The sequence below is a fragment of the Bos javanicus genome, chromosome 4 (assembly GCF_032452875.1).
Source record: "Bos javanicus breed banteng chromosome 4, ARS-OSU_banteng_1.0, whole genome shotgun sequence".
Classification (NCBI taxonomy): Eukaryota; Metazoa; Chordata; class Mammalia; order Artiodactyla; family Bovidae; genus Bos; species Bos javanicus.
In genome coordinates, this window is record NC_083871.1 from 66,081,302 (window position 1) to 66,098,672 (window position 17,371).

General features: G+C 54.9%; 1 protein-coding gene across 1 annotated transcript; it reads right to left on the reverse strand.

The window, feature by feature from the left end:
* Positions 1–2,737: 2,737 nt before the first annotated feature.
* On the reverse strand, positions 2,738–17,031 carry AQP1 (aquaporin 1 (Colton blood group)). The gene is made up of 4 exons (XM_061414212.1): positions 16,508–17,031; positions 5,594–5,758; positions 5,216–5,296; positions 2,738–4,757 (listed from the first exon to the last, which is right to left on the reverse strand). The coding sequence occupies exons 1-4, from the start codon at positions 16,895–16,897 to the stop codon at positions 4,578–4,580; spliced, it is 816 nt and encodes a 271-aa protein (XP_061270196.1). The 5' UTR covers positions 16,898–17,031; the 3' UTR covers positions 2,738–4,577.
* Between the last annotated feature and the right edge of the window lie 340 nt (positions 17,032–17,371).

A 17,371-nucleotide genomic window follows, 5' to 3' on the forward strand; every position in this document is an offset into this window, starting at 1 on the left:
GCAATTGTGAAATCACAACTTTTTGCTCTTGTGAGTTTAATGGAGGGATAAATATTCTAGGATTCAGTAACTGCTGAATTACATCCTGCTTCCTTTTGGGCCAAGTGCTGAGGGCACAGCCTTCCGGGCCAACTGAGCCACCTTCCCATGCAGGTCTCCCCTGAACCATGGGGAGCCCAGTGGAGGAAGCAGCCTGTTATCTGGTCTCAGCATGGATGCAGCTGGGGGAAGAGGGGTTGGTGATAGGTGACCACGCCCCTCCATCAAAGCACCTCATGTGTGTAGTGGCTTGAATGCTCAGCAGCCGGGGAACCAAGGCTGAGTCATAGAACATTCCAGGAAATATACTCTCTTCATTAAATTTTGATGAACAAAACAGACAAGAGTTCTGATTGCTTCAGAAGCTCTGTTTCAATTCAGTTACTCTCCTAAAGCCTCCCCTCTGTGCTGGGCTGGACAGAACATGAGCAGAGTTGGGGATGACCCTTGGGAGAAAGAGGACCTAAAGTCCTGAACCCACAGGCTGGAAGATGAGGCGTCTGGGGCAGCCTGGCCCCATATGCTTTTTCCCCAGGCCTGAATGGTGCATTATTATCCCTCAGGGTGTAGCATTGTCCTGCTCCTTCCCATATATGCTAGTGGGAGAGGACAACTTCTGGATGAACAAGTTTATCAAATATTTTCCTCCCAAATAGAGAGAGGGGCAGTCAGGCCTGAGGGCACTGGGTGGGGCCAGGACCAGAGGAGCAGTCTTGGGCCAGATGTTAACAATAGGCCCCAAGCAAACACAATATCCAGCTGGCCCCCAAATAAATGGCATTTCTCCTGGTGCTGGAATCCCCTTCAGTCAGTTATTATTTGCCCTTATTTTTTCCTCTCAACACCCTCCAGGCAAAGGAAGCCTAGCTGGCCCAGAGGTAAATGTAGTGGGAGTCTTGACAAATGGGACAGTACCACACAGTAGAAAGAGCCCAATCTTTGAAGCCAGAGACAGCAAATTCAAATCCCAGCTTGGCCACAAACACACTGTGTGGGCTTGGGCAAGTTATTTCATCTTCAGGGCCCTTAGCATCCTCTAGAAAAGGAGGCTGTTATCTCTGCCTTCCAAAGGTATTGTTACGATTAGAAAAGCTGTATGTGAAGTCCAAGGGGAGTTCCTCAACCTCTTCTTCAGGCTCTGTATCCTGACACTAAAATTCTAGAAGTTAAAACTAAACAATTAACTAAGAAAGGCCCTTCTCTGGAATGGTCAGAGGACGGCAAAGGAAGAGCAGGGGTCGAGGTGGGTGTGCCCAGGGCCCCTGATGGGGACTGAGAGGGCTTCACACCGTATCTTGTCTGATGGGGACAAGATAAGGAGATAAGCCCAGAAGGGCTGTGAGAGAGAGTCTCGGCACACCTGCTCGGGTAGGCCTAGCTGCCACAGGCCAGCCCAGACCCTGTTTCCATGGCCTGGCCTGCACCCTCCCACTCATAGCAGCTTGCCCTCAGCCTGGGAGGTGCAGAGGCAGTTTGCATGGACTGAGGGCCTAGCTGTCACTCATAGCAGCCCACTGCACACTGGATAAGAAAGCCTGCTCCAGCCACACTGACCTCACAACCTCCACAGGCCAAGTTGCCACTGTATCACCATCACCAAAGCCCCCCCCCCCACACAGAGGGAGGCAGGACCTGGGCACCTCTTAGAGCAGAGTGGGGGTGCCAGGACCTTTCCAGTCACCCCTGACCTGCCCATGTGGCCCAGTGAGATATCCAAGTTGGTGGTTCCTGGAGTCTCCCAGACTCTGGGCCTCTGTTATTGGGCACTAGGTTTCCCAATGTACTTGTCCCTATTTTGAGAAACTAGCCCTAAGAGTGTGTGTGTGTGTGTGAGGGGCCTGCATCCAAATATCAGCTTGGCAAAGATCTGTCCTGAGACTCGGGCCTGTCTCTGAGGATCCTTATGCCTCCACTGAATAAGGGTATGTATGCCTGCTGTACCCCCAGTACCAGGGGGCCACATGTGGGACGGGATTTTGTGATCTGAAGAGGGCTTGATGGAGCCTTTCCAGCCTGCACCAGCCTTGGGCTACACCAGGACAGGTGTAAAGGCAGGAGCAGACAGAGGGGTCCTTTTCTGGCTTCCTGTCCCCCTGGGGACATTGGTCAGGCCACTCTGATTTCTTCTGCCCTGTGGATGCCCTGACAAAAACCACAGGAAGATGCCCATCCTCACAGAATGTGGCTCGTGCTTTCAGAGCAGAGGAACCCTTCTCTCTCTCTCACACACACACACACACATACACACACACCCGCCCCCGCCCCCCCGCCAGGCCCTAAGGAACTGAGTGCTGCACGTCACCTTTCCCCAGCCTCCCCTGCTCCTGGCACTAACCTCACTCTGATGGGTGAGTCCATCTCCACCTCCACTCCCAGGGCTGAGCCCCCCAGGCAGAGCCCAGGCCCAGGGCAGGTGGGTCAGAAATGTGAGAAGGGCCAGAGGAAGTGTAACCCGGGCAGTCCCTGGTGCTCCCTGGGCTCTGTTCTAAGGAGGGGGTCAGAGGGAACCCTCAAGCTGTCACACTTCAATCCTGCAGGAGCCTTATGTCCCTCAGATGGCGCTCTGGTTGTGTCCACCCCGTGAGACCAGGGATCCGGGGGTGCAGTGGCTCCCCCTCAGACTGGGCCCAAGTTCTCAGACCCAGAGATCCCTTGTGGGAACATGGTGCCCAAAGAAGAAAACCTTCATTCCAAGGAGTCTGGATGACCTATATTATGTTTATTTTCTTAACATATAATGAAATTCCAATTCCAAAGAGGCATATATGCAGAGCAGACAGATGCAGGGTCCTGTGTGCAGCAGCCAGAACAGGACAAGATGGAGTGCCCCCCTCTCCCCTCCAAGAGTCCCCTCACCCTTCCTGACACCAGGCCATTACCCAAGCAGAAATGCAGGATCTGGGTCTAAGAGGGCCCAGTCTAACAGTCCAGGGACATGGCCCTGGCTGCTAGGCCTGGCCAAATCATCATCTTGCTCCGGGTCCTGGACCCCAGTTTCTTTCTCTGTTAAATGGACTAGAAGCGAAATGGAGGAGAGAGTGCATGGATGTCATGATGTGTTGTGACCATTAAGGGCCTCCTGGTCGTCCTGCTGCTTCCAGATACCTATGTGTTGTGTCTCTCAGTGTTTGTCACCATCGTGGCTGTGGGGCATGGGGGGACCTACTCTGGCCCTGGTGGAATTTTATGGAATGTGTAGATAGCTGCCCCCACTAACAGACTGTGCTCAGAACTATCCTTGGGCTGCAGCCATAGCTACTTCATTTGGTCAAGACCAATTCTCCCCTCCAAATAAATGAAGAGGGAGGCCTATGGCCTAGGAAGCCTGTGCAGGTCACCCAACGTCCCCCCAGTGCCTCCAACCAGGACCTCTGGAATAACAGAGGACTCTGCTTCACCTCCCACCTTAGGATCAGCTGGGGGCTCGGAACCTTCGCTAAGGGTCCAGCAAGGACATCTGTCTCCAGGGGCTGACCTTCAAATGGCCCAGTGTCCTTCAGTCAACACACCCCTACATAATGTTGACCTGTGTCTGCACTGGCAAGAGAAACTGAAGAACCAAATAACGACGAGGGTGATGCAGTGATAGGTGGAAAAGATCAACTACAACTCAGTGAAGGAACGTGGACATTCCTCCCCCTCCCTCAGATGATCTTCATTCTGCCACAGCAGGCTCTGTCCACTCTCAGCCCTGCTCCCCTAGGAATGGGAACTTCCAACGGCTGGATGACCTATTGCTCTTCGTTTTGGAACATGTGTGCCTATGTACATGTGTTCACATAGATGTGTAGGTTACAGCTATATCCTGGGCAAGTGGAAGAAGCAGCGCTGGGCCAGACTAGGTCTTCCAGAATGTGCAGTGTGTCTACACTTACAGAATCCTGGAGAGGGGTCTCGGGCCCACGTAGCTCTCCCTACCCCTGCCACTTTACAGATGGAGTCACTGAGTCCCCAAGACTGAGACGTTCCCAAGGTCGTACAGCACCTCCAGAGCTGGGGGAGCAGCCCTGGAAGCCAGCCAGGCTGCAAAGACAGGCTCTGACTGCCCCCTGACCCCACCATTGCACTTGGTGGGGTCTCTTCCCCCTCAGAGCATCCTTGGGGCACGTGCATGTTACAGAAAAGAGGGCCACTCCCGGAGGCACAAAGCAATCACCGAGGAGCCCCAGTCACCTGCAGCAGGTGAGCTGGTGAGCAATTTGGGGATGGAGGGGGCTTTCTGGCATACCTCCCATCACACTCTGAAAGGACAACTTAGCAAGATGGGTCCCTCTCTTTCACCTCCTTTGTGACTTCAAGGGAATGGGTGATTGGAAAATCTTCGTCCTCAGGGATCCCCAAAGCCGAGAAAAGGAGAAAGAGAAAGAAGGTGATAGCAACAGTCCCAAATCAGGCTTGGCCACGCAGGCCCTGTGGATCTTCAGGAAGTGACTTTGGCCAGCTTGTCAGAGTGTCTATGATACAGATTTCACCCCTCCCCTCCCTCTGCCCACCCCTGCCCCCCACACCCCCCATGTGGATGCCCAGGCCTGGCCCCCTTATTTGGGCTTCATCTCCACCCTGGAGTTGATGTCATCGGCATCCAGGTCATACTCCTCCACCTGACCGCTGGTCCACACCTTCACGCGGTCTGTGAGGTCACTGCTGCGTGGTGCCAGGATGAAGTCATAGATGAGCACTGCCAGGGCTGCTCCGATGAACGGCCCCACCCAGAAGATCTAGGAACAAACAGCAGACGTGCTCAGGGGGCATCTGATGGGACTTGCTTCCCATGAGAGCCCCGACCCACCCCCCACTGCACAGCTGCTCCCCAACCTGTGCCTGGGACAGAGAAGGCAGAGCTGAACCCCAGCATCTGCAGCCCTCCACCCCCTACAACTGGCCCAAGCCAGGACTTAGGTAGTGATTTTCTCCTTGCTTCTGTGCGACCCAACTCAGCATGCCTGGAATGATCAGACCATGGTCTGATCTGGAAGGGGAAGCTCCCTACACTGCCCTGCCTGAGATGTGAACCCACCACTTCTGCATCTCAGGTCTCATCTTCCTGAGTTCCTCCCCCTGGCCATCTCTCAGGGCCTCTGTGATGGGAGATGATGTCACAGGGTTGGGGGTGGATCTACCATAAGGCACCAAAGTCTCCCTCCCACCTGCACGGGGCAGCCCTGAGACCCCTTACCCAGTGGTCCTGGAAATTGTGCGTGATCACCGAGGAGCCGAAGGACCGGGCAGGGTTAATACCGCAGCCGGTGTAGTCTATCTGTGGGAGGGAAGGGTCAGGGGGAACAGGAGAGGAGATGGAGAGAAAGAGACAGAGGGAGAGGGAGGGAGAGGGTGACATGGAGGAATAAGACCAGAGGGGAAACAGGGCAGTGACCATCAGACCTGGAAGGATGGTCAGCCAGGCCCTGTGCCTCCCTCTCCAGGGCAGCTGGTCCCCCAACCCGTGGAATGAGCCCTGTCAGAGTCCCACCCCCTGCCCTCAACAGGACACCCTCAGCAGCCTGGCTCCACCATCCCCACCAGCACTCCTACTTGGGAAGTTCCCCCAGCTCACCGCCAGCAGATGTCCCAGGGCCACAGAGAAGCCAATGGCCAGGGGCCCGGAGCCCCCGAGGTCACGGCGCCTCCGGTCGGTGGTGGCCAGCACGCACAGCACCAGCTGCAGAGTCCCGATGATCTCGATGCCCAGGCCCTGGCCCGAGTTCACGCCAGGGGCCAGCTGTAGGAGAGAGGGGCAGCAAGGCTCAGTGAGCAGAGTGGTGAGGGTGGAGTCCCAGGGCCTCCAGGCCTGGGCACCAAAGGCCAGATCCTCAGTGCCCTCAGAGCCCATTGCATCCACCACACTCAAGCACATATAGCCAGCAGTGAGCATCAGGCCTTGGCCCCTCCCACATCTGTTGAGGAAGAACCAGCTTGTCCTAAACATGTGGGAGAATGTCCCACAGCATTCTCCCCAGAGGCCAGAGAGGCCTGGAGGCGGATGGTGCTTCTGCATCCACCTACCTCCAGACCAGGCCATAGATGACAGGCAAGCCCTAGACATGGGAAGAGATGATCAGGGACATTCAGAGACAGTCAAAGAAGAAGAGGAGCAAATGGGTAGGAGGGCCCAGAGGGAGACATTTTTCCTTACCCTCACATCTTGAACATTCCACCCCATCCCCTGCAAAGCTGGAAAGGGACTTCAGCAGTTAGCTGGCCGCAGCTTCCCATGTCCATCTCTCCCTTGAGCCTGTGTTCCTCGCAGCCCCCACCTCTGTCTCCTTCCCACCTCTGTCTGTCTCTCCCTTCTGCTGTCTCTCTCCCATTTCCTCTGGGCCCCACCCTCCCTATCTGCCCCCTCCTTCTCCCTCCTGGCCACACAGGCCCCGCCACCACCGTCTGGCTCCCACTTGCTCCTGGGCCACTTTTAGAAACATGACTCACGGAAAAAGAAGGGAATGGGAGCTGCCATGAGGTCACCAGAGCCCTCCCTCTGCAGCTGCAGCCAGGAGACCCCTCCCCAAGGAGCCCCTGCACCATCCCCCCATGTGGGGGTCAGTCCCAGGGGCCAAATATGCCCACACAGGGGACCTGGGCCACGTGGGCCAAGGCCCACTCACAAATATGCCTGGATGTGGCCAGAGGCTGCCTTCTCCCAGGCAGGGCTGGTGTGTCCAAATAAGACTGAACTTGAACCTTCTTCCTGAGTGGGGTTGGGGTGTCTCCAAGGCTACAGGGCATTTTGCAGAATCCTAGGTGGAGGGCAGCCCTCCACCATTCAGAGGTTTTCACAGCCCCACCCTGAGGCCATCTTAAAAGAACAATTCTCTTCCCGCCTTTGTCTGCCACCCTGGATCACAGGGAAAATGACTCATATCCCCTCCCCTCCGTTGCAGCCCAAGCTCTGCGCGCCTTTCCTGGTCGACCCCAGGGCTGCAGCCCCTCAGGTCAGCCAGCCATCTGGGAAGTACCCAGCTTTCTTTGCACTCCAGTGTGGGGCTGTAGAGGTGACCCTGAGTTCAGGTCCCTACTCTCCTACTTGCTGGCCCTATGACCATGGTCTTGCCCGTCTCTGGTCCTCAGTTTCACCACCTGTAAAGTAGATCTAATTTTTCCTTCACCATTCTCCAGGGAGGCCAGAGGTTCTAAGGCATGGGGTGGAGGGAGAGGGGCTGTCTTGGGGCATTTGGAAAGGGTTGCAGAGGCAGGTGGGCTCAGGATAGTTGTGGCTTTGTTCTGGTTCTTTCTCTTATCCTCAGAACTAGGTGGGGCAGGCAGAACAGGAGGGGCTGTGCTGCTCAGGAGTGTGAACAATAGAGTGAGGCCCACCTGGAGCAGAGACAGGCTCCACGGAGGCCAGGCTGGTGAGGCCAGGCAACTTGCACCAATGCCCATCACATTCACACCTGCCGCTGCCCTCCGTGTCTGAGCGCTCAGGAAGCTCAGGGCTCCTCCTCCCACACGCCTCCACACGCTCTCCTTTGCTCTCCAGGGTTGGCCTAATTGCTAGCTGGCAGGAGTCCTGAAACCAGCCCTTCCACTCTGATTAATGGAATGATCGCTCTAAGTGGCTCCTGCCTCATACTCCTCATCCCCACCGCACTCATCACAGATGTGGTCTGGGCGAACTCATCTCTCCCCGGGTTCTTAACCAGGTCTCAGGATCTCAGCTCCTGCTCTGCCCAAGGACATCACTTTTCATGCAAAGTGAGCAGACCAGGGGCCCTGGTGCCATGCCCAGTCCACAAGGAGTGATACCTCCCCAGGAGACTCTAAGATATACCTCATCCTAGCGGCCCAGAGCCCTTAGAATTTGACTGCCCAGAACCACATGGGTTAGTAAATTTCCTCTCCCTAAACCCATTACCATTTGTATGCAGGTCAGGAAGCAACAGTTAGAACTGGACATGGAACAACAGACTGGTTCCAAATAGGAAGAGGAGTTCGTCAAGGCTGTATATTGTCACCCTGTTTATTTAACTTATATGCAGAGTACATCATGAGAAATGCTGGGCTGGAAGAAGCACAAGCTGGAATCAAGACTGCCAGGAGAAATATCAGTAACCTCAGATATGCAGATGACACCACCCTTATGGCAGAAAGTGAAGAAGAAATAAAGAGCCTCTTGAAGGCTGAAAGAAGAGAGTGGAAAAGTTGGCTTAAAACTCAACATTCAGAAAATGAAGATCATGGCATCTGGTCCCATCACTTCATGGCAAATAGATGGGGAAACAGTGGAAACAGTGTCAGACTTTATTTGTTTGGGCTCCAAAATCACTGCAGATGGTGACTGCAGCCATGAAACTAAAAGACGCTTACTCCTTGGAAGAAAAGTTATGACCAATCTAGATAGCATATTGAAAAGCAGAGACATTACTTTGCCAACAAAGGTCCGTCTAGTCAAAGCTATGGTTTTTCCAGCGGTCATGTATGGATGTGAGAGTTGGACTGTGAAGAAAGCTTAGCACCAAAGAATTGATGCTTTTGAACTATGGTGTTGGAGAAGACTCTTGCGAGTCCCTTGGACTGCAAGGAGATCCAACCAGTCCATTCTGAAGGAGATCAGCCCTGGGATTTCTTTGGAAGGAATGATGCTAAAGCTGAAACTCCAGTACTTTGGCTGCCTGATGTGAAGAGTTGACTCATTGGAAAAGACTCTGATGCTGGGAGGGGTTGGGGGCAGGAGGAGAAGGGGACGACAGAGGATGAGATGACTGGATAGCATCACTGACTCGATGGATGTGAGTTTGAGTGAACTCCGGGAGTTGGTGATGGACAGGGAGGCCTGGCGTGCTGTGATTCATGGGGTCGCAAAGAGTCGGACACGACTGAGCGACTGAACTGAACTGAACTGAACTGAAACCCATTACCATCACTGCCATCAGCAGGAAGCCTCCCCTGATTGCTTCTACGATCTCCTCTCTTTCAACTGCCTAAGAAGTTGTGCTACTTACATCTGAAAAAAAAAAAACAAAAAAACATCAATCATTCCAAATTGAAATGGATAGTTTAAGGTCTGCTGAAATTTGACGTCCAGAAAAGAGCAAGTGAAAATTCAGACCCTATGTTCCGATTTTGTTACTATTGTTATTTCATCTCTTAAGTCGTTTCTTACTCTTTAAGACCCCATGGATAACCCGCCAGGCTCCTTCTGTCCATGGGATACTCCAGGCAAGGATACTGGAGCCGGTTGCCATTTCCTTCTCCAGGGGATCTTCTCAGACCAGGAATCGAACCGGCATCCCCTGTTTGACAAGCAGATCCTTTACCGCTGAGCCACCTGAGAAGCCCATGTTTCTGTTTACAACCTACTGAATTTGACACATTGCATAAATAGGGCTAATCCCAGTTGTGGTTACTTGTTACTGAAAAAAAAGTTTGTACATCCCCAGAGCATTTTGCCTAGCCCGGTCTTATATTTCACTAATTAAGGCCAAAACAAAACAAAATTTAAAAAAAGTAACAATTTTCTGAACACAAGTATAAATAAGAGAAAAGCCACACATTTCATCTTAAGCATCAGAGAGACGCAAACTCTCCAGTTTTGTATCAAACCCACTGAAGCCCACTCTCAAGGGCCAATTCAGATTCCTCCATCAATTCCAATTCAGCATCAAGAAGTTTTCTCAGGTCCCTGGCTGGAATTAACTTCTGCTTTCACTCATCAAGCCCTCACTGAACAGCCTGCAAATCTTGCAGAGAAATAACCTTTTTGCCTCTTATCGGGTGCCTCAGAACCCCTGGCTGGGAGCTCAGTGGGGACAGAATGTGGACACCTTCTCACCTCCCTGCCCAGACCTCGAAGGGACACTTACTGTGTGGAGACAGGAGGGGCAGACAAGGAAATTTCTTGGAGGCCCAGTGGTTAGGACTCTGCACTTTTCACTGCTGAGGGCCTGGGTTCGATTCCTGGTCAGGGAAGTAAGATCCCACAAGCTGTTCGGTGTGTCCCCTCTCCCCCAAAAGAAGTGGCAGATTATGTTAATTTTCTAGCATTTCTACCCACTCTAGAGGGAAGTTCTCTGGAGTCAGGGCTGATTCATTTGCTTTCTAGCTGGGAGACTGCAGGCCAGTATTAGTCTCTATGGACCTTGCAGGGCAGCATGCTCAAGACTCTGTGAGATTACAAACGGGGAGGTCAAGGCCTGGGAAGGAGATGGCAATGCCAGATGCTGCCTACGCTCACAGACAAAGGTGCTGGCTACCTATGCATGTGGCTAAAGGTCCTGTCTGTTGCCACCTTAGACTGAGGAGCTGGCAGAAGATGTTCTGTAGCTGCCAGGGTGCCCCAGGCCCCAGGGTGGCACAGAGCCGACCTCTCCAGGCAATGAACTTCGAACCCTCCTCTCCCTGCTGCCCATGAGCAGACTGACCAAAGTGACTCCTGAGGCCCAAGACCCCAGCATGACCTGAGCATCCTGGGGTCCCACCCTTCCTGAACCAGGCCTGGCGGGGCTCTGGGCATCCATTAAAGAACAAGATATCAAGGACCGCCCCACCTACCCACTGCCTGCGGAACTCAGTATCCCAGTGAGGGGGACCTCAGTGAGCCCCCTCCCCAAGTATCACCCTTCCATCGGTGATTTTTTCAAGCGCACATGTGCCTCTGGGTATCCACAGCTTTGTGTGTCTCTCTGCATTGCTCTCTGCAGAGTCTCTGGGTGACCACATATGTCCAGATGTGACTCTTTTCTTTTTCCTTAGACATTAAGAGGTTTATTAGACACTAAGTAAGTGAAAAGTCTGTCCAACAGTTATAAAAGTTCTCAACCTGTACACACTAAAGAATACAACCTAAAAATAGATGACACAAAAGTTCACAGAATTACAAAAAGAAAATGATCGATCCACTACCAGAGCGAAGGGGTTTAAACTTCCCTTAGAAACTGATGGAGGGAAGTGTCAATAACATAAACAGCAAGAACAGGGAAGATTCAAACCCCGTACGCCCTGCACTTTCAAATTCAAGAATATACCCTCTTTTTCAGCCCACGGGGGACACTCGAACTAGTCACGTATTAACCCTATTAGGTGGGACGCTGTCTCTTGCAGAGGTGGGCTCTGGGGTGGGGTCGGGGGAGGGCGCTCTGTGTGGCATCGTGTGTCTGTGTTGTGTGTCTAGTGGCATTTCTGAGTTGTCACCCTGTCCCCGTGTGCTGTGCTCCCACGTCCAGGTCCACCACTGGCTGGGGATGGCGGAGGAGAAGGGATGGAAGCACCCTTGAGTAAGAGAGAAAGAAGCAGGTCTCAAGGCGCCCTTTATTTGCTCTCAGAAGCCATTTCACCTTCCTGACAAGGAACAATACACAAAGCAAGGGCTTCCTCCTTCCCTCCCTCCTTCTTTCTTCACTCGGGGGCAGCCCCCGCTTCCTGCTCGGGAAAGGAAGAAGTGCCATTGAGGGGCCCCCCTCCACCCTCCTAGGGTCCCAGGGCTAGAGGGGGACCGCCCAGGCTTGAAAAGGTGCTTCCCGCCCACCCGTGTGTGTGTGTGTGCGTGCCCATGTGCATCATATCGTTGTGACTGTGCACACACACGTGTGTGCCAGTGCAGTGTAAGTATGTGCAATTTGCAGAGATTTTCAAGGGTTGTAGGCAGGCAGCTGGGGTCACAGTCCTGCTCCACCATCACCTGCTACACAATCTTGAGTGACTCCACCCGTCTGTGAGCCGTGGTTTCCTTATCAGTAAAATAGAGGCCTCAGCCCAGATTATAGCCCCAAACTGTCTCTAAGATTCCTTCCTGCCTGACATGGGACCCCTTCCCCCAAGACCTGCAGTCACCCTCCAGGCTAGGGTCCTGAGTGCAGGATTCCCACCTGGTCGTGTGAACGGCCGGTCTCTGTACAGCACAGAGCCTGTCATAGGGCCTCCCGCCCACCTGGAATGTTAGATGGCCCCCACCACTGCCCCCCCACAAGAGCCACATGCCCCAGAGCCATGGCTGCCCAACACACCCTACCTGCACAGCCCTGGTGACCAGGAACTTATTGATTTGGAAGCTGTCCCTCCCCAATTTAAAATAGTAAGTTCTTTCTTTAGCCTGAGCAGACACCAGCCCCAAGTTGTCCTGAGGGTGGGGTTTCGGGCACTTAAAGGACGTGCTCATGGGGATGGGCATTTTCCCACCTTTACTACCAGCTTGTGAGTTGTTTTCAGCCTCAGGGTGTACTCGTCCACTGGCCCGCAGCTCCTCGGTTGTGTGAAGAGAGCCCCTCACTCACCCCCGGGGAACCACCTGGGTTAAGGAGCCCCTCTGAACCCGGACAGAGGGTCAGGCTGAGGGAATTTTCCTGCCCTTATCTGCAGCTCAGATACATCTGTTCTTCCAGAGGGCAAGGACCATGCCCCCCAGGGGGGCTCTGCCAGCAAGAATCAAGGGCTCCCTGTGCCTCCAGGAAAGCTTGCCCAAGCCAGTCTTCAAGGTGCAGGCAGGGGGCATGTCTGAGGTGCTTGGGGAAAGCCCTCGGTGGGTAAGGCTAAAGGCACCCTGCTGGGTGGGGCCCTAGAGAAAGTGGGGAACACCATGTGGGCCTGAGGTCAGGTTGCGGGAGACTGCATCGGATTGACCTGCAGTGAGCTAATGCAGTGAGGGAAGGCTGTGACCTGGGTTGGGGAGAACAATGGAACAAGGTGAATCCCCTCAGACTGAGGGGCCCTGGTGGGCTGTATCCCCTCTCAGGGCATAGTCTCTTCAGAGGAGGATTCCCAGAGCAAGCCCTGGTTAGGGGCCAGTGTCGGGATGGATGATATGGGGCTGGCAGGGCGGCTCCAAGGGCTCTAATGGGGGAAACTGCCTCAGAATTTTCCATGGTGAGGAAAGTCTCCACCGCAAAGCTTCTGCCTCTCTCTGCGCCTTCCCCCTCATTGGGCTCTGGCTGGAAACAGTAATTACATGTCCCATCTGTGGCACCACCACCCAGCCCCCAGCCCACTCCCTGGACAGGGCCATCGGAAAACTGGTTTCCCTTTCCCCAGTCCACCCTCAACTCTGGGGGAGGCGGAGGGCCCTCAACACTGGAAGAACTGGTGGCACGGGGAAGAGGGGTTAGGGAGTCGGGGGCACTCTCATTCTGTGGTTGGGGAAACTGAGGCTTAGGAAACTGGGGAAGCAGAAAGTTTGGGGCTAAAGTCAGGTGCCAGATGCAACAAGTAGAAGAGGTTCTCCAGGCAGTCAGGCCCAGCATCAACGGGGTTGAGAAAAGACCCCGGAAAAGGGAGGTTTGCACTCTGCCTGAGCTCCCAAAGGGGCTGAATTCATAGGCTCTGGGACGCAGGCAGACACTGACCTGAACCCTGAACTCTCATTGTTCTCTAGAGCCCCAGTCTCCCACCATGACCCACCCCCTATCCAACCCTGCATCAGCCACACCCTGTGATTCTCAGGCCATGACCTCCTCTGCTGGAAACCCCTTCCCTCCACTCTGGAATCTCTACTTTTAGGCTCCCGGGACACCTCCTCCCTGAAGGCCTCCTGGCCCTCATCGCAGCTCGAGGTCAGAAGTTCCCAGGTATCCTGACACGTCTTATCACACCTGCCTCCTGCCCCCTATCATTGACAGATGCGCAGTGGCCTTATCTTACTCGGGACCATGGACTCCTCAGAGCAGGGAGCGGCCTGACTCAGCCCCGAATTTAGTCTGCAGTAGCAAAAGTCATGTTTACAGCGAACATGGGTGAGCAAGCAAGAGAGGGGAAGAGTGAACAGAGGCAGTGAGTGATCAGAATTTCAAGGTTCAAGAGCATCTTCCACTTCCCAGCACCCAGCCACGCCTTGCGATATACCCATTCTGCAGATGGGACCTGGGACCACACAGATGAGGTGGCTTGCCTGAAATCACACTGTATTAGTAGCTGAAGTAGGGCAGGGCAGGCCAGGCACCTGCCGCTGCCTCTGTCTTTCACTCCAGAAATAAACTCAGGGTCTGGCTTTGAGAACCGGCTAGGATGTGGCAGGATGGAGAGAGGTCCACGGTTGCTCCAGGGCATATCCTGAGCCCTGACTCAGTGAGGAGAAAGTTTTCGCCAACATATCCCCATGGGACACCCCCTGACTCACTCCAACCACTTCCTGCCACTTCTTTTCCCTATTTTCCTTGAAAATCTCCATGCCAACGACTGGTTTGGGTTTGGAGAGGCCCGGGACTCAAGGGGCTAGGGGAAACCTCTCCCAGAGCCTGGAGGAAAGAGCATGTCACCTGCTGTGCAGACTGGTCTCTGCCCTTCTTGAGGCACTGAGGCCACCTCCCAGGTCCCTTTAGATCCCAGGCTCAGTGTTCTGAACCCTTTCTGAGTTCTTCAGCCCAAGACACGTGTTTCTGAACCCCAAACTTCCATGGTGGGGCCAGGGCAGTCCCTGGGCTCCCACAACAATGTTCATGCCCTTATGTTCAGCCTGGCACTTCTTGGGCTCCTCTTAGCCAGCCCCTCCTGTGAAGAGAGATAAACTCAAGTCCACAAAGTGAGCTTGCTGGCAGTATGGGTGTGGCCAAGAGATATCAAAGAGACCTAGGTCCCCTCTTGGAGACTTGAGGGCTCTCAGCTCCAAGAAAGTCAACAACTAAGCAGCCAGGCCTTGAACCCAACTTGTCTGCTTCCCTACTCAGGGTTGGGTTCCCTTTTCTCCCTCTCTTGCAACCCACCCAGCTCAGGTATTGGGGAGACTGGAAAAATGGAGGCTGGCAAGGGAAAAAGACACTGAATCAGGGTGTGGCCAGATCAAGATTGCACAGGGATGCTTGCCCTCCTCAGGCCTGCCTGGGATGCCTGTGTGAGAGAACAGTCACCAGCAGATGCCTGGCCTGACTCGCCCTTGAGAAGGAAGGTCAAGAGGGGGCCAGAAGGCCTGGGGAGACTCTATTCCTCCCCAGGAAGGATCCTTCCCCTTGCCCATCATACCCAGCTGAGCCCCGACGTGATCCTGACCCTACTCCGTGGGCATGCCCTGAGGTCGCCCGGCTCTGCCCCCACTAGAGACAAGCCTGGAGGACCTTACACCCACGGAGACCACATCTTCCTTGACTAAAGTTTAAACTCCAGCCCGAAGGGCTAACCTTCAGTCCTGGACTGGGTGAGGTGTCACGGTGACACAAGGCGTGCTAATCCCTGCTTGGCAGGGTCATGCCAACTGCCCTCTGCACGGACCTTCGCAGCCGAATCTGGACTTTGGCTGAGAAGCGGGAGGACAGTTGCTTGTCTAATCACCCGCCACTCTCTGTGGAGCCTCTGGCCACCTCCCTCACTGTCCCCACACCCATCTGCCCTGCCCAGGTCCCGCCAGCCCAGATCTGATCTGGTTCCTTCTCTCTCCCTCCCTGTGAAAACACCTCCTCGGGCACTCTGAGACCTCCTCCAAGCCTTCCTCGGCCTCTCAGGCCAATTTTCCCCCCTGCTGTGGCCCAAGCCAGGTCTGAGTTTGCACTTGGCTGAGGGTCTGGAAAAGCCCAGGTCGGTGACAGCAGGCAGCTGCCTGCCAACGGCCAATTAGCTGTGCTAAGCGGCCCGGGAGGAATTCTTTTCCACAGCTTCCACCCAGTCGCCCACATCTGCTTATCATGAGTGCCCCCAGATCAGGCCCGAGCAGTGGGCACACACAGGTATGCACTCACCTCCAGACACACTCACACCGCAGCACTGACACGCTCACAGATACACTTTCAGAAGTAACATAGCCAGCTTTCACAGGTTCGGAGACCCATGCCGGCATCCACGTGTGCACACACTGCTCACAGACACAAATACACGCGCCACACCTCTCTGCATCCGGTGATAGACAGCGGACCCAGAGATGGAAGATGTCCATCTCCATCAGAGTGGAGGCTAGATGTCCCTGCTCCGGCACCCACCCTTTGCTGCAATCCAGGAAAGTCACCTGCAGGCTGTCCTGAAACTGTTTTCACCTCCCGTCTTGTCCCATTCCCGGAGCCAGCAGAGCAAGAGGAGCTTTTTCCTTGAAGGCAGTTTGTTTGAGGACCTGTGTGAAGGCGGGGCTGCCTGTGTGAAGGCGGGAGCCCCTCTGGGAGAGTTTCGCTCACACAGGATTGTGTGACCAGCTGCAGACATGCTGGACGTGTGGTCCAGGGAGACTGGGGGCAGCAGGCAGAGTGTAAGAGGGTCCAGGCTGCATGGGGGAGGGAGCCGCTGCCCAGACGGGGCTGAGGGGAGGGAGGGGAAGAAACTGCAGCCCAGGGGTGAGGATCCGCTGGCCCCACTGTTAGCTGCCTCCAGAGCTTATTCCCCACAATAGAGACCCGCAGGGGACATTGGCAAGACCATTATGCTCTGGGTCTCAGCTTCCCACAGTGCCTGGCAGAAAACAGGCTCTGGACAGGAGGCATAGCTGAGTTCCACGTACAGCTCTGCTTGACCTCCAGCAACCTCTCATCCTCTCTGTTCCTCAGTGTCCCCGTCTGCACAATGGGTGGAGGATGAGACGGACCCATCTCAGCACCATTCTAGAGCCCCCAGAGCCTGGGGCCACCCCACTCACCGCATTGAGGCCAAGCGAGTTGTCGGGCAGAGAGGAGGTGATGCCCGAGAGGATGGCAGTGGCAACGATGGCCCCCACGCACTGGGCAATGATGTACATGATGGCCCGGAAGACACTGATCTGGCAGCTGAGCAGGAGCCCCAGTGTGACGGCTGGGTTGAGGTGGGCACCGCTGATGTGGCCCACGCTCTGGGCCAGCGTGGCGATGCTCAACCCAAAGGCCAGTGACACCTTCACGTTATCCTGGACTGCACCTGTCGTCTGGTTGCTCTTTATTGGGTAGTGGAAGCCCAGGGCTGAACCGATGCTGATGAAGATGAAGAGGATCATGGCCAGGAACTCGGCCACCACCGCCCTCCAAAAGAGCTTCTTCTTGAACTCGCTGGCCATGCTGGCAGGGGGCTTGGCTTGAGACCGCTGCCTGGTGCTCGCCTCCCTCTGAGAACTGAGCCACAGCCCGGGCTGGGCCTATTTATAGGGCCCCGGGGGGAGGAGAAGGGGGGAGCACAAAGGGAGGAAGGCCTCTCCTTGCTCCTGGCCCGCCCCACACCACACAGGCCTCCTCTCAGCGATGGATGCAGACACAGCTCTGCTGTCGGACTGCCAACTTTTTTTCCCTTCCTCCTCTCTCCCCTCCCTCCCTCTCTCCCTCCGCCCTCAGCCCTGCCCAGCCCGAGGAGGCAGGCAGGAGGCAGCCACTGCTCTAATAGGCTTTGAGAAATTCCTCCAAGTTGGCCCCACTCAGGGGGCCAGAGAAATCCAGGTGTCCCCGCCCTGTGTGCAAAGCTCAGGGGGTGCCGGAGGGCAAAACCAGGCCTCCGGATGGACAGGGCGGGGTGAGCGGCAGGGATCAGCAGGTGGACG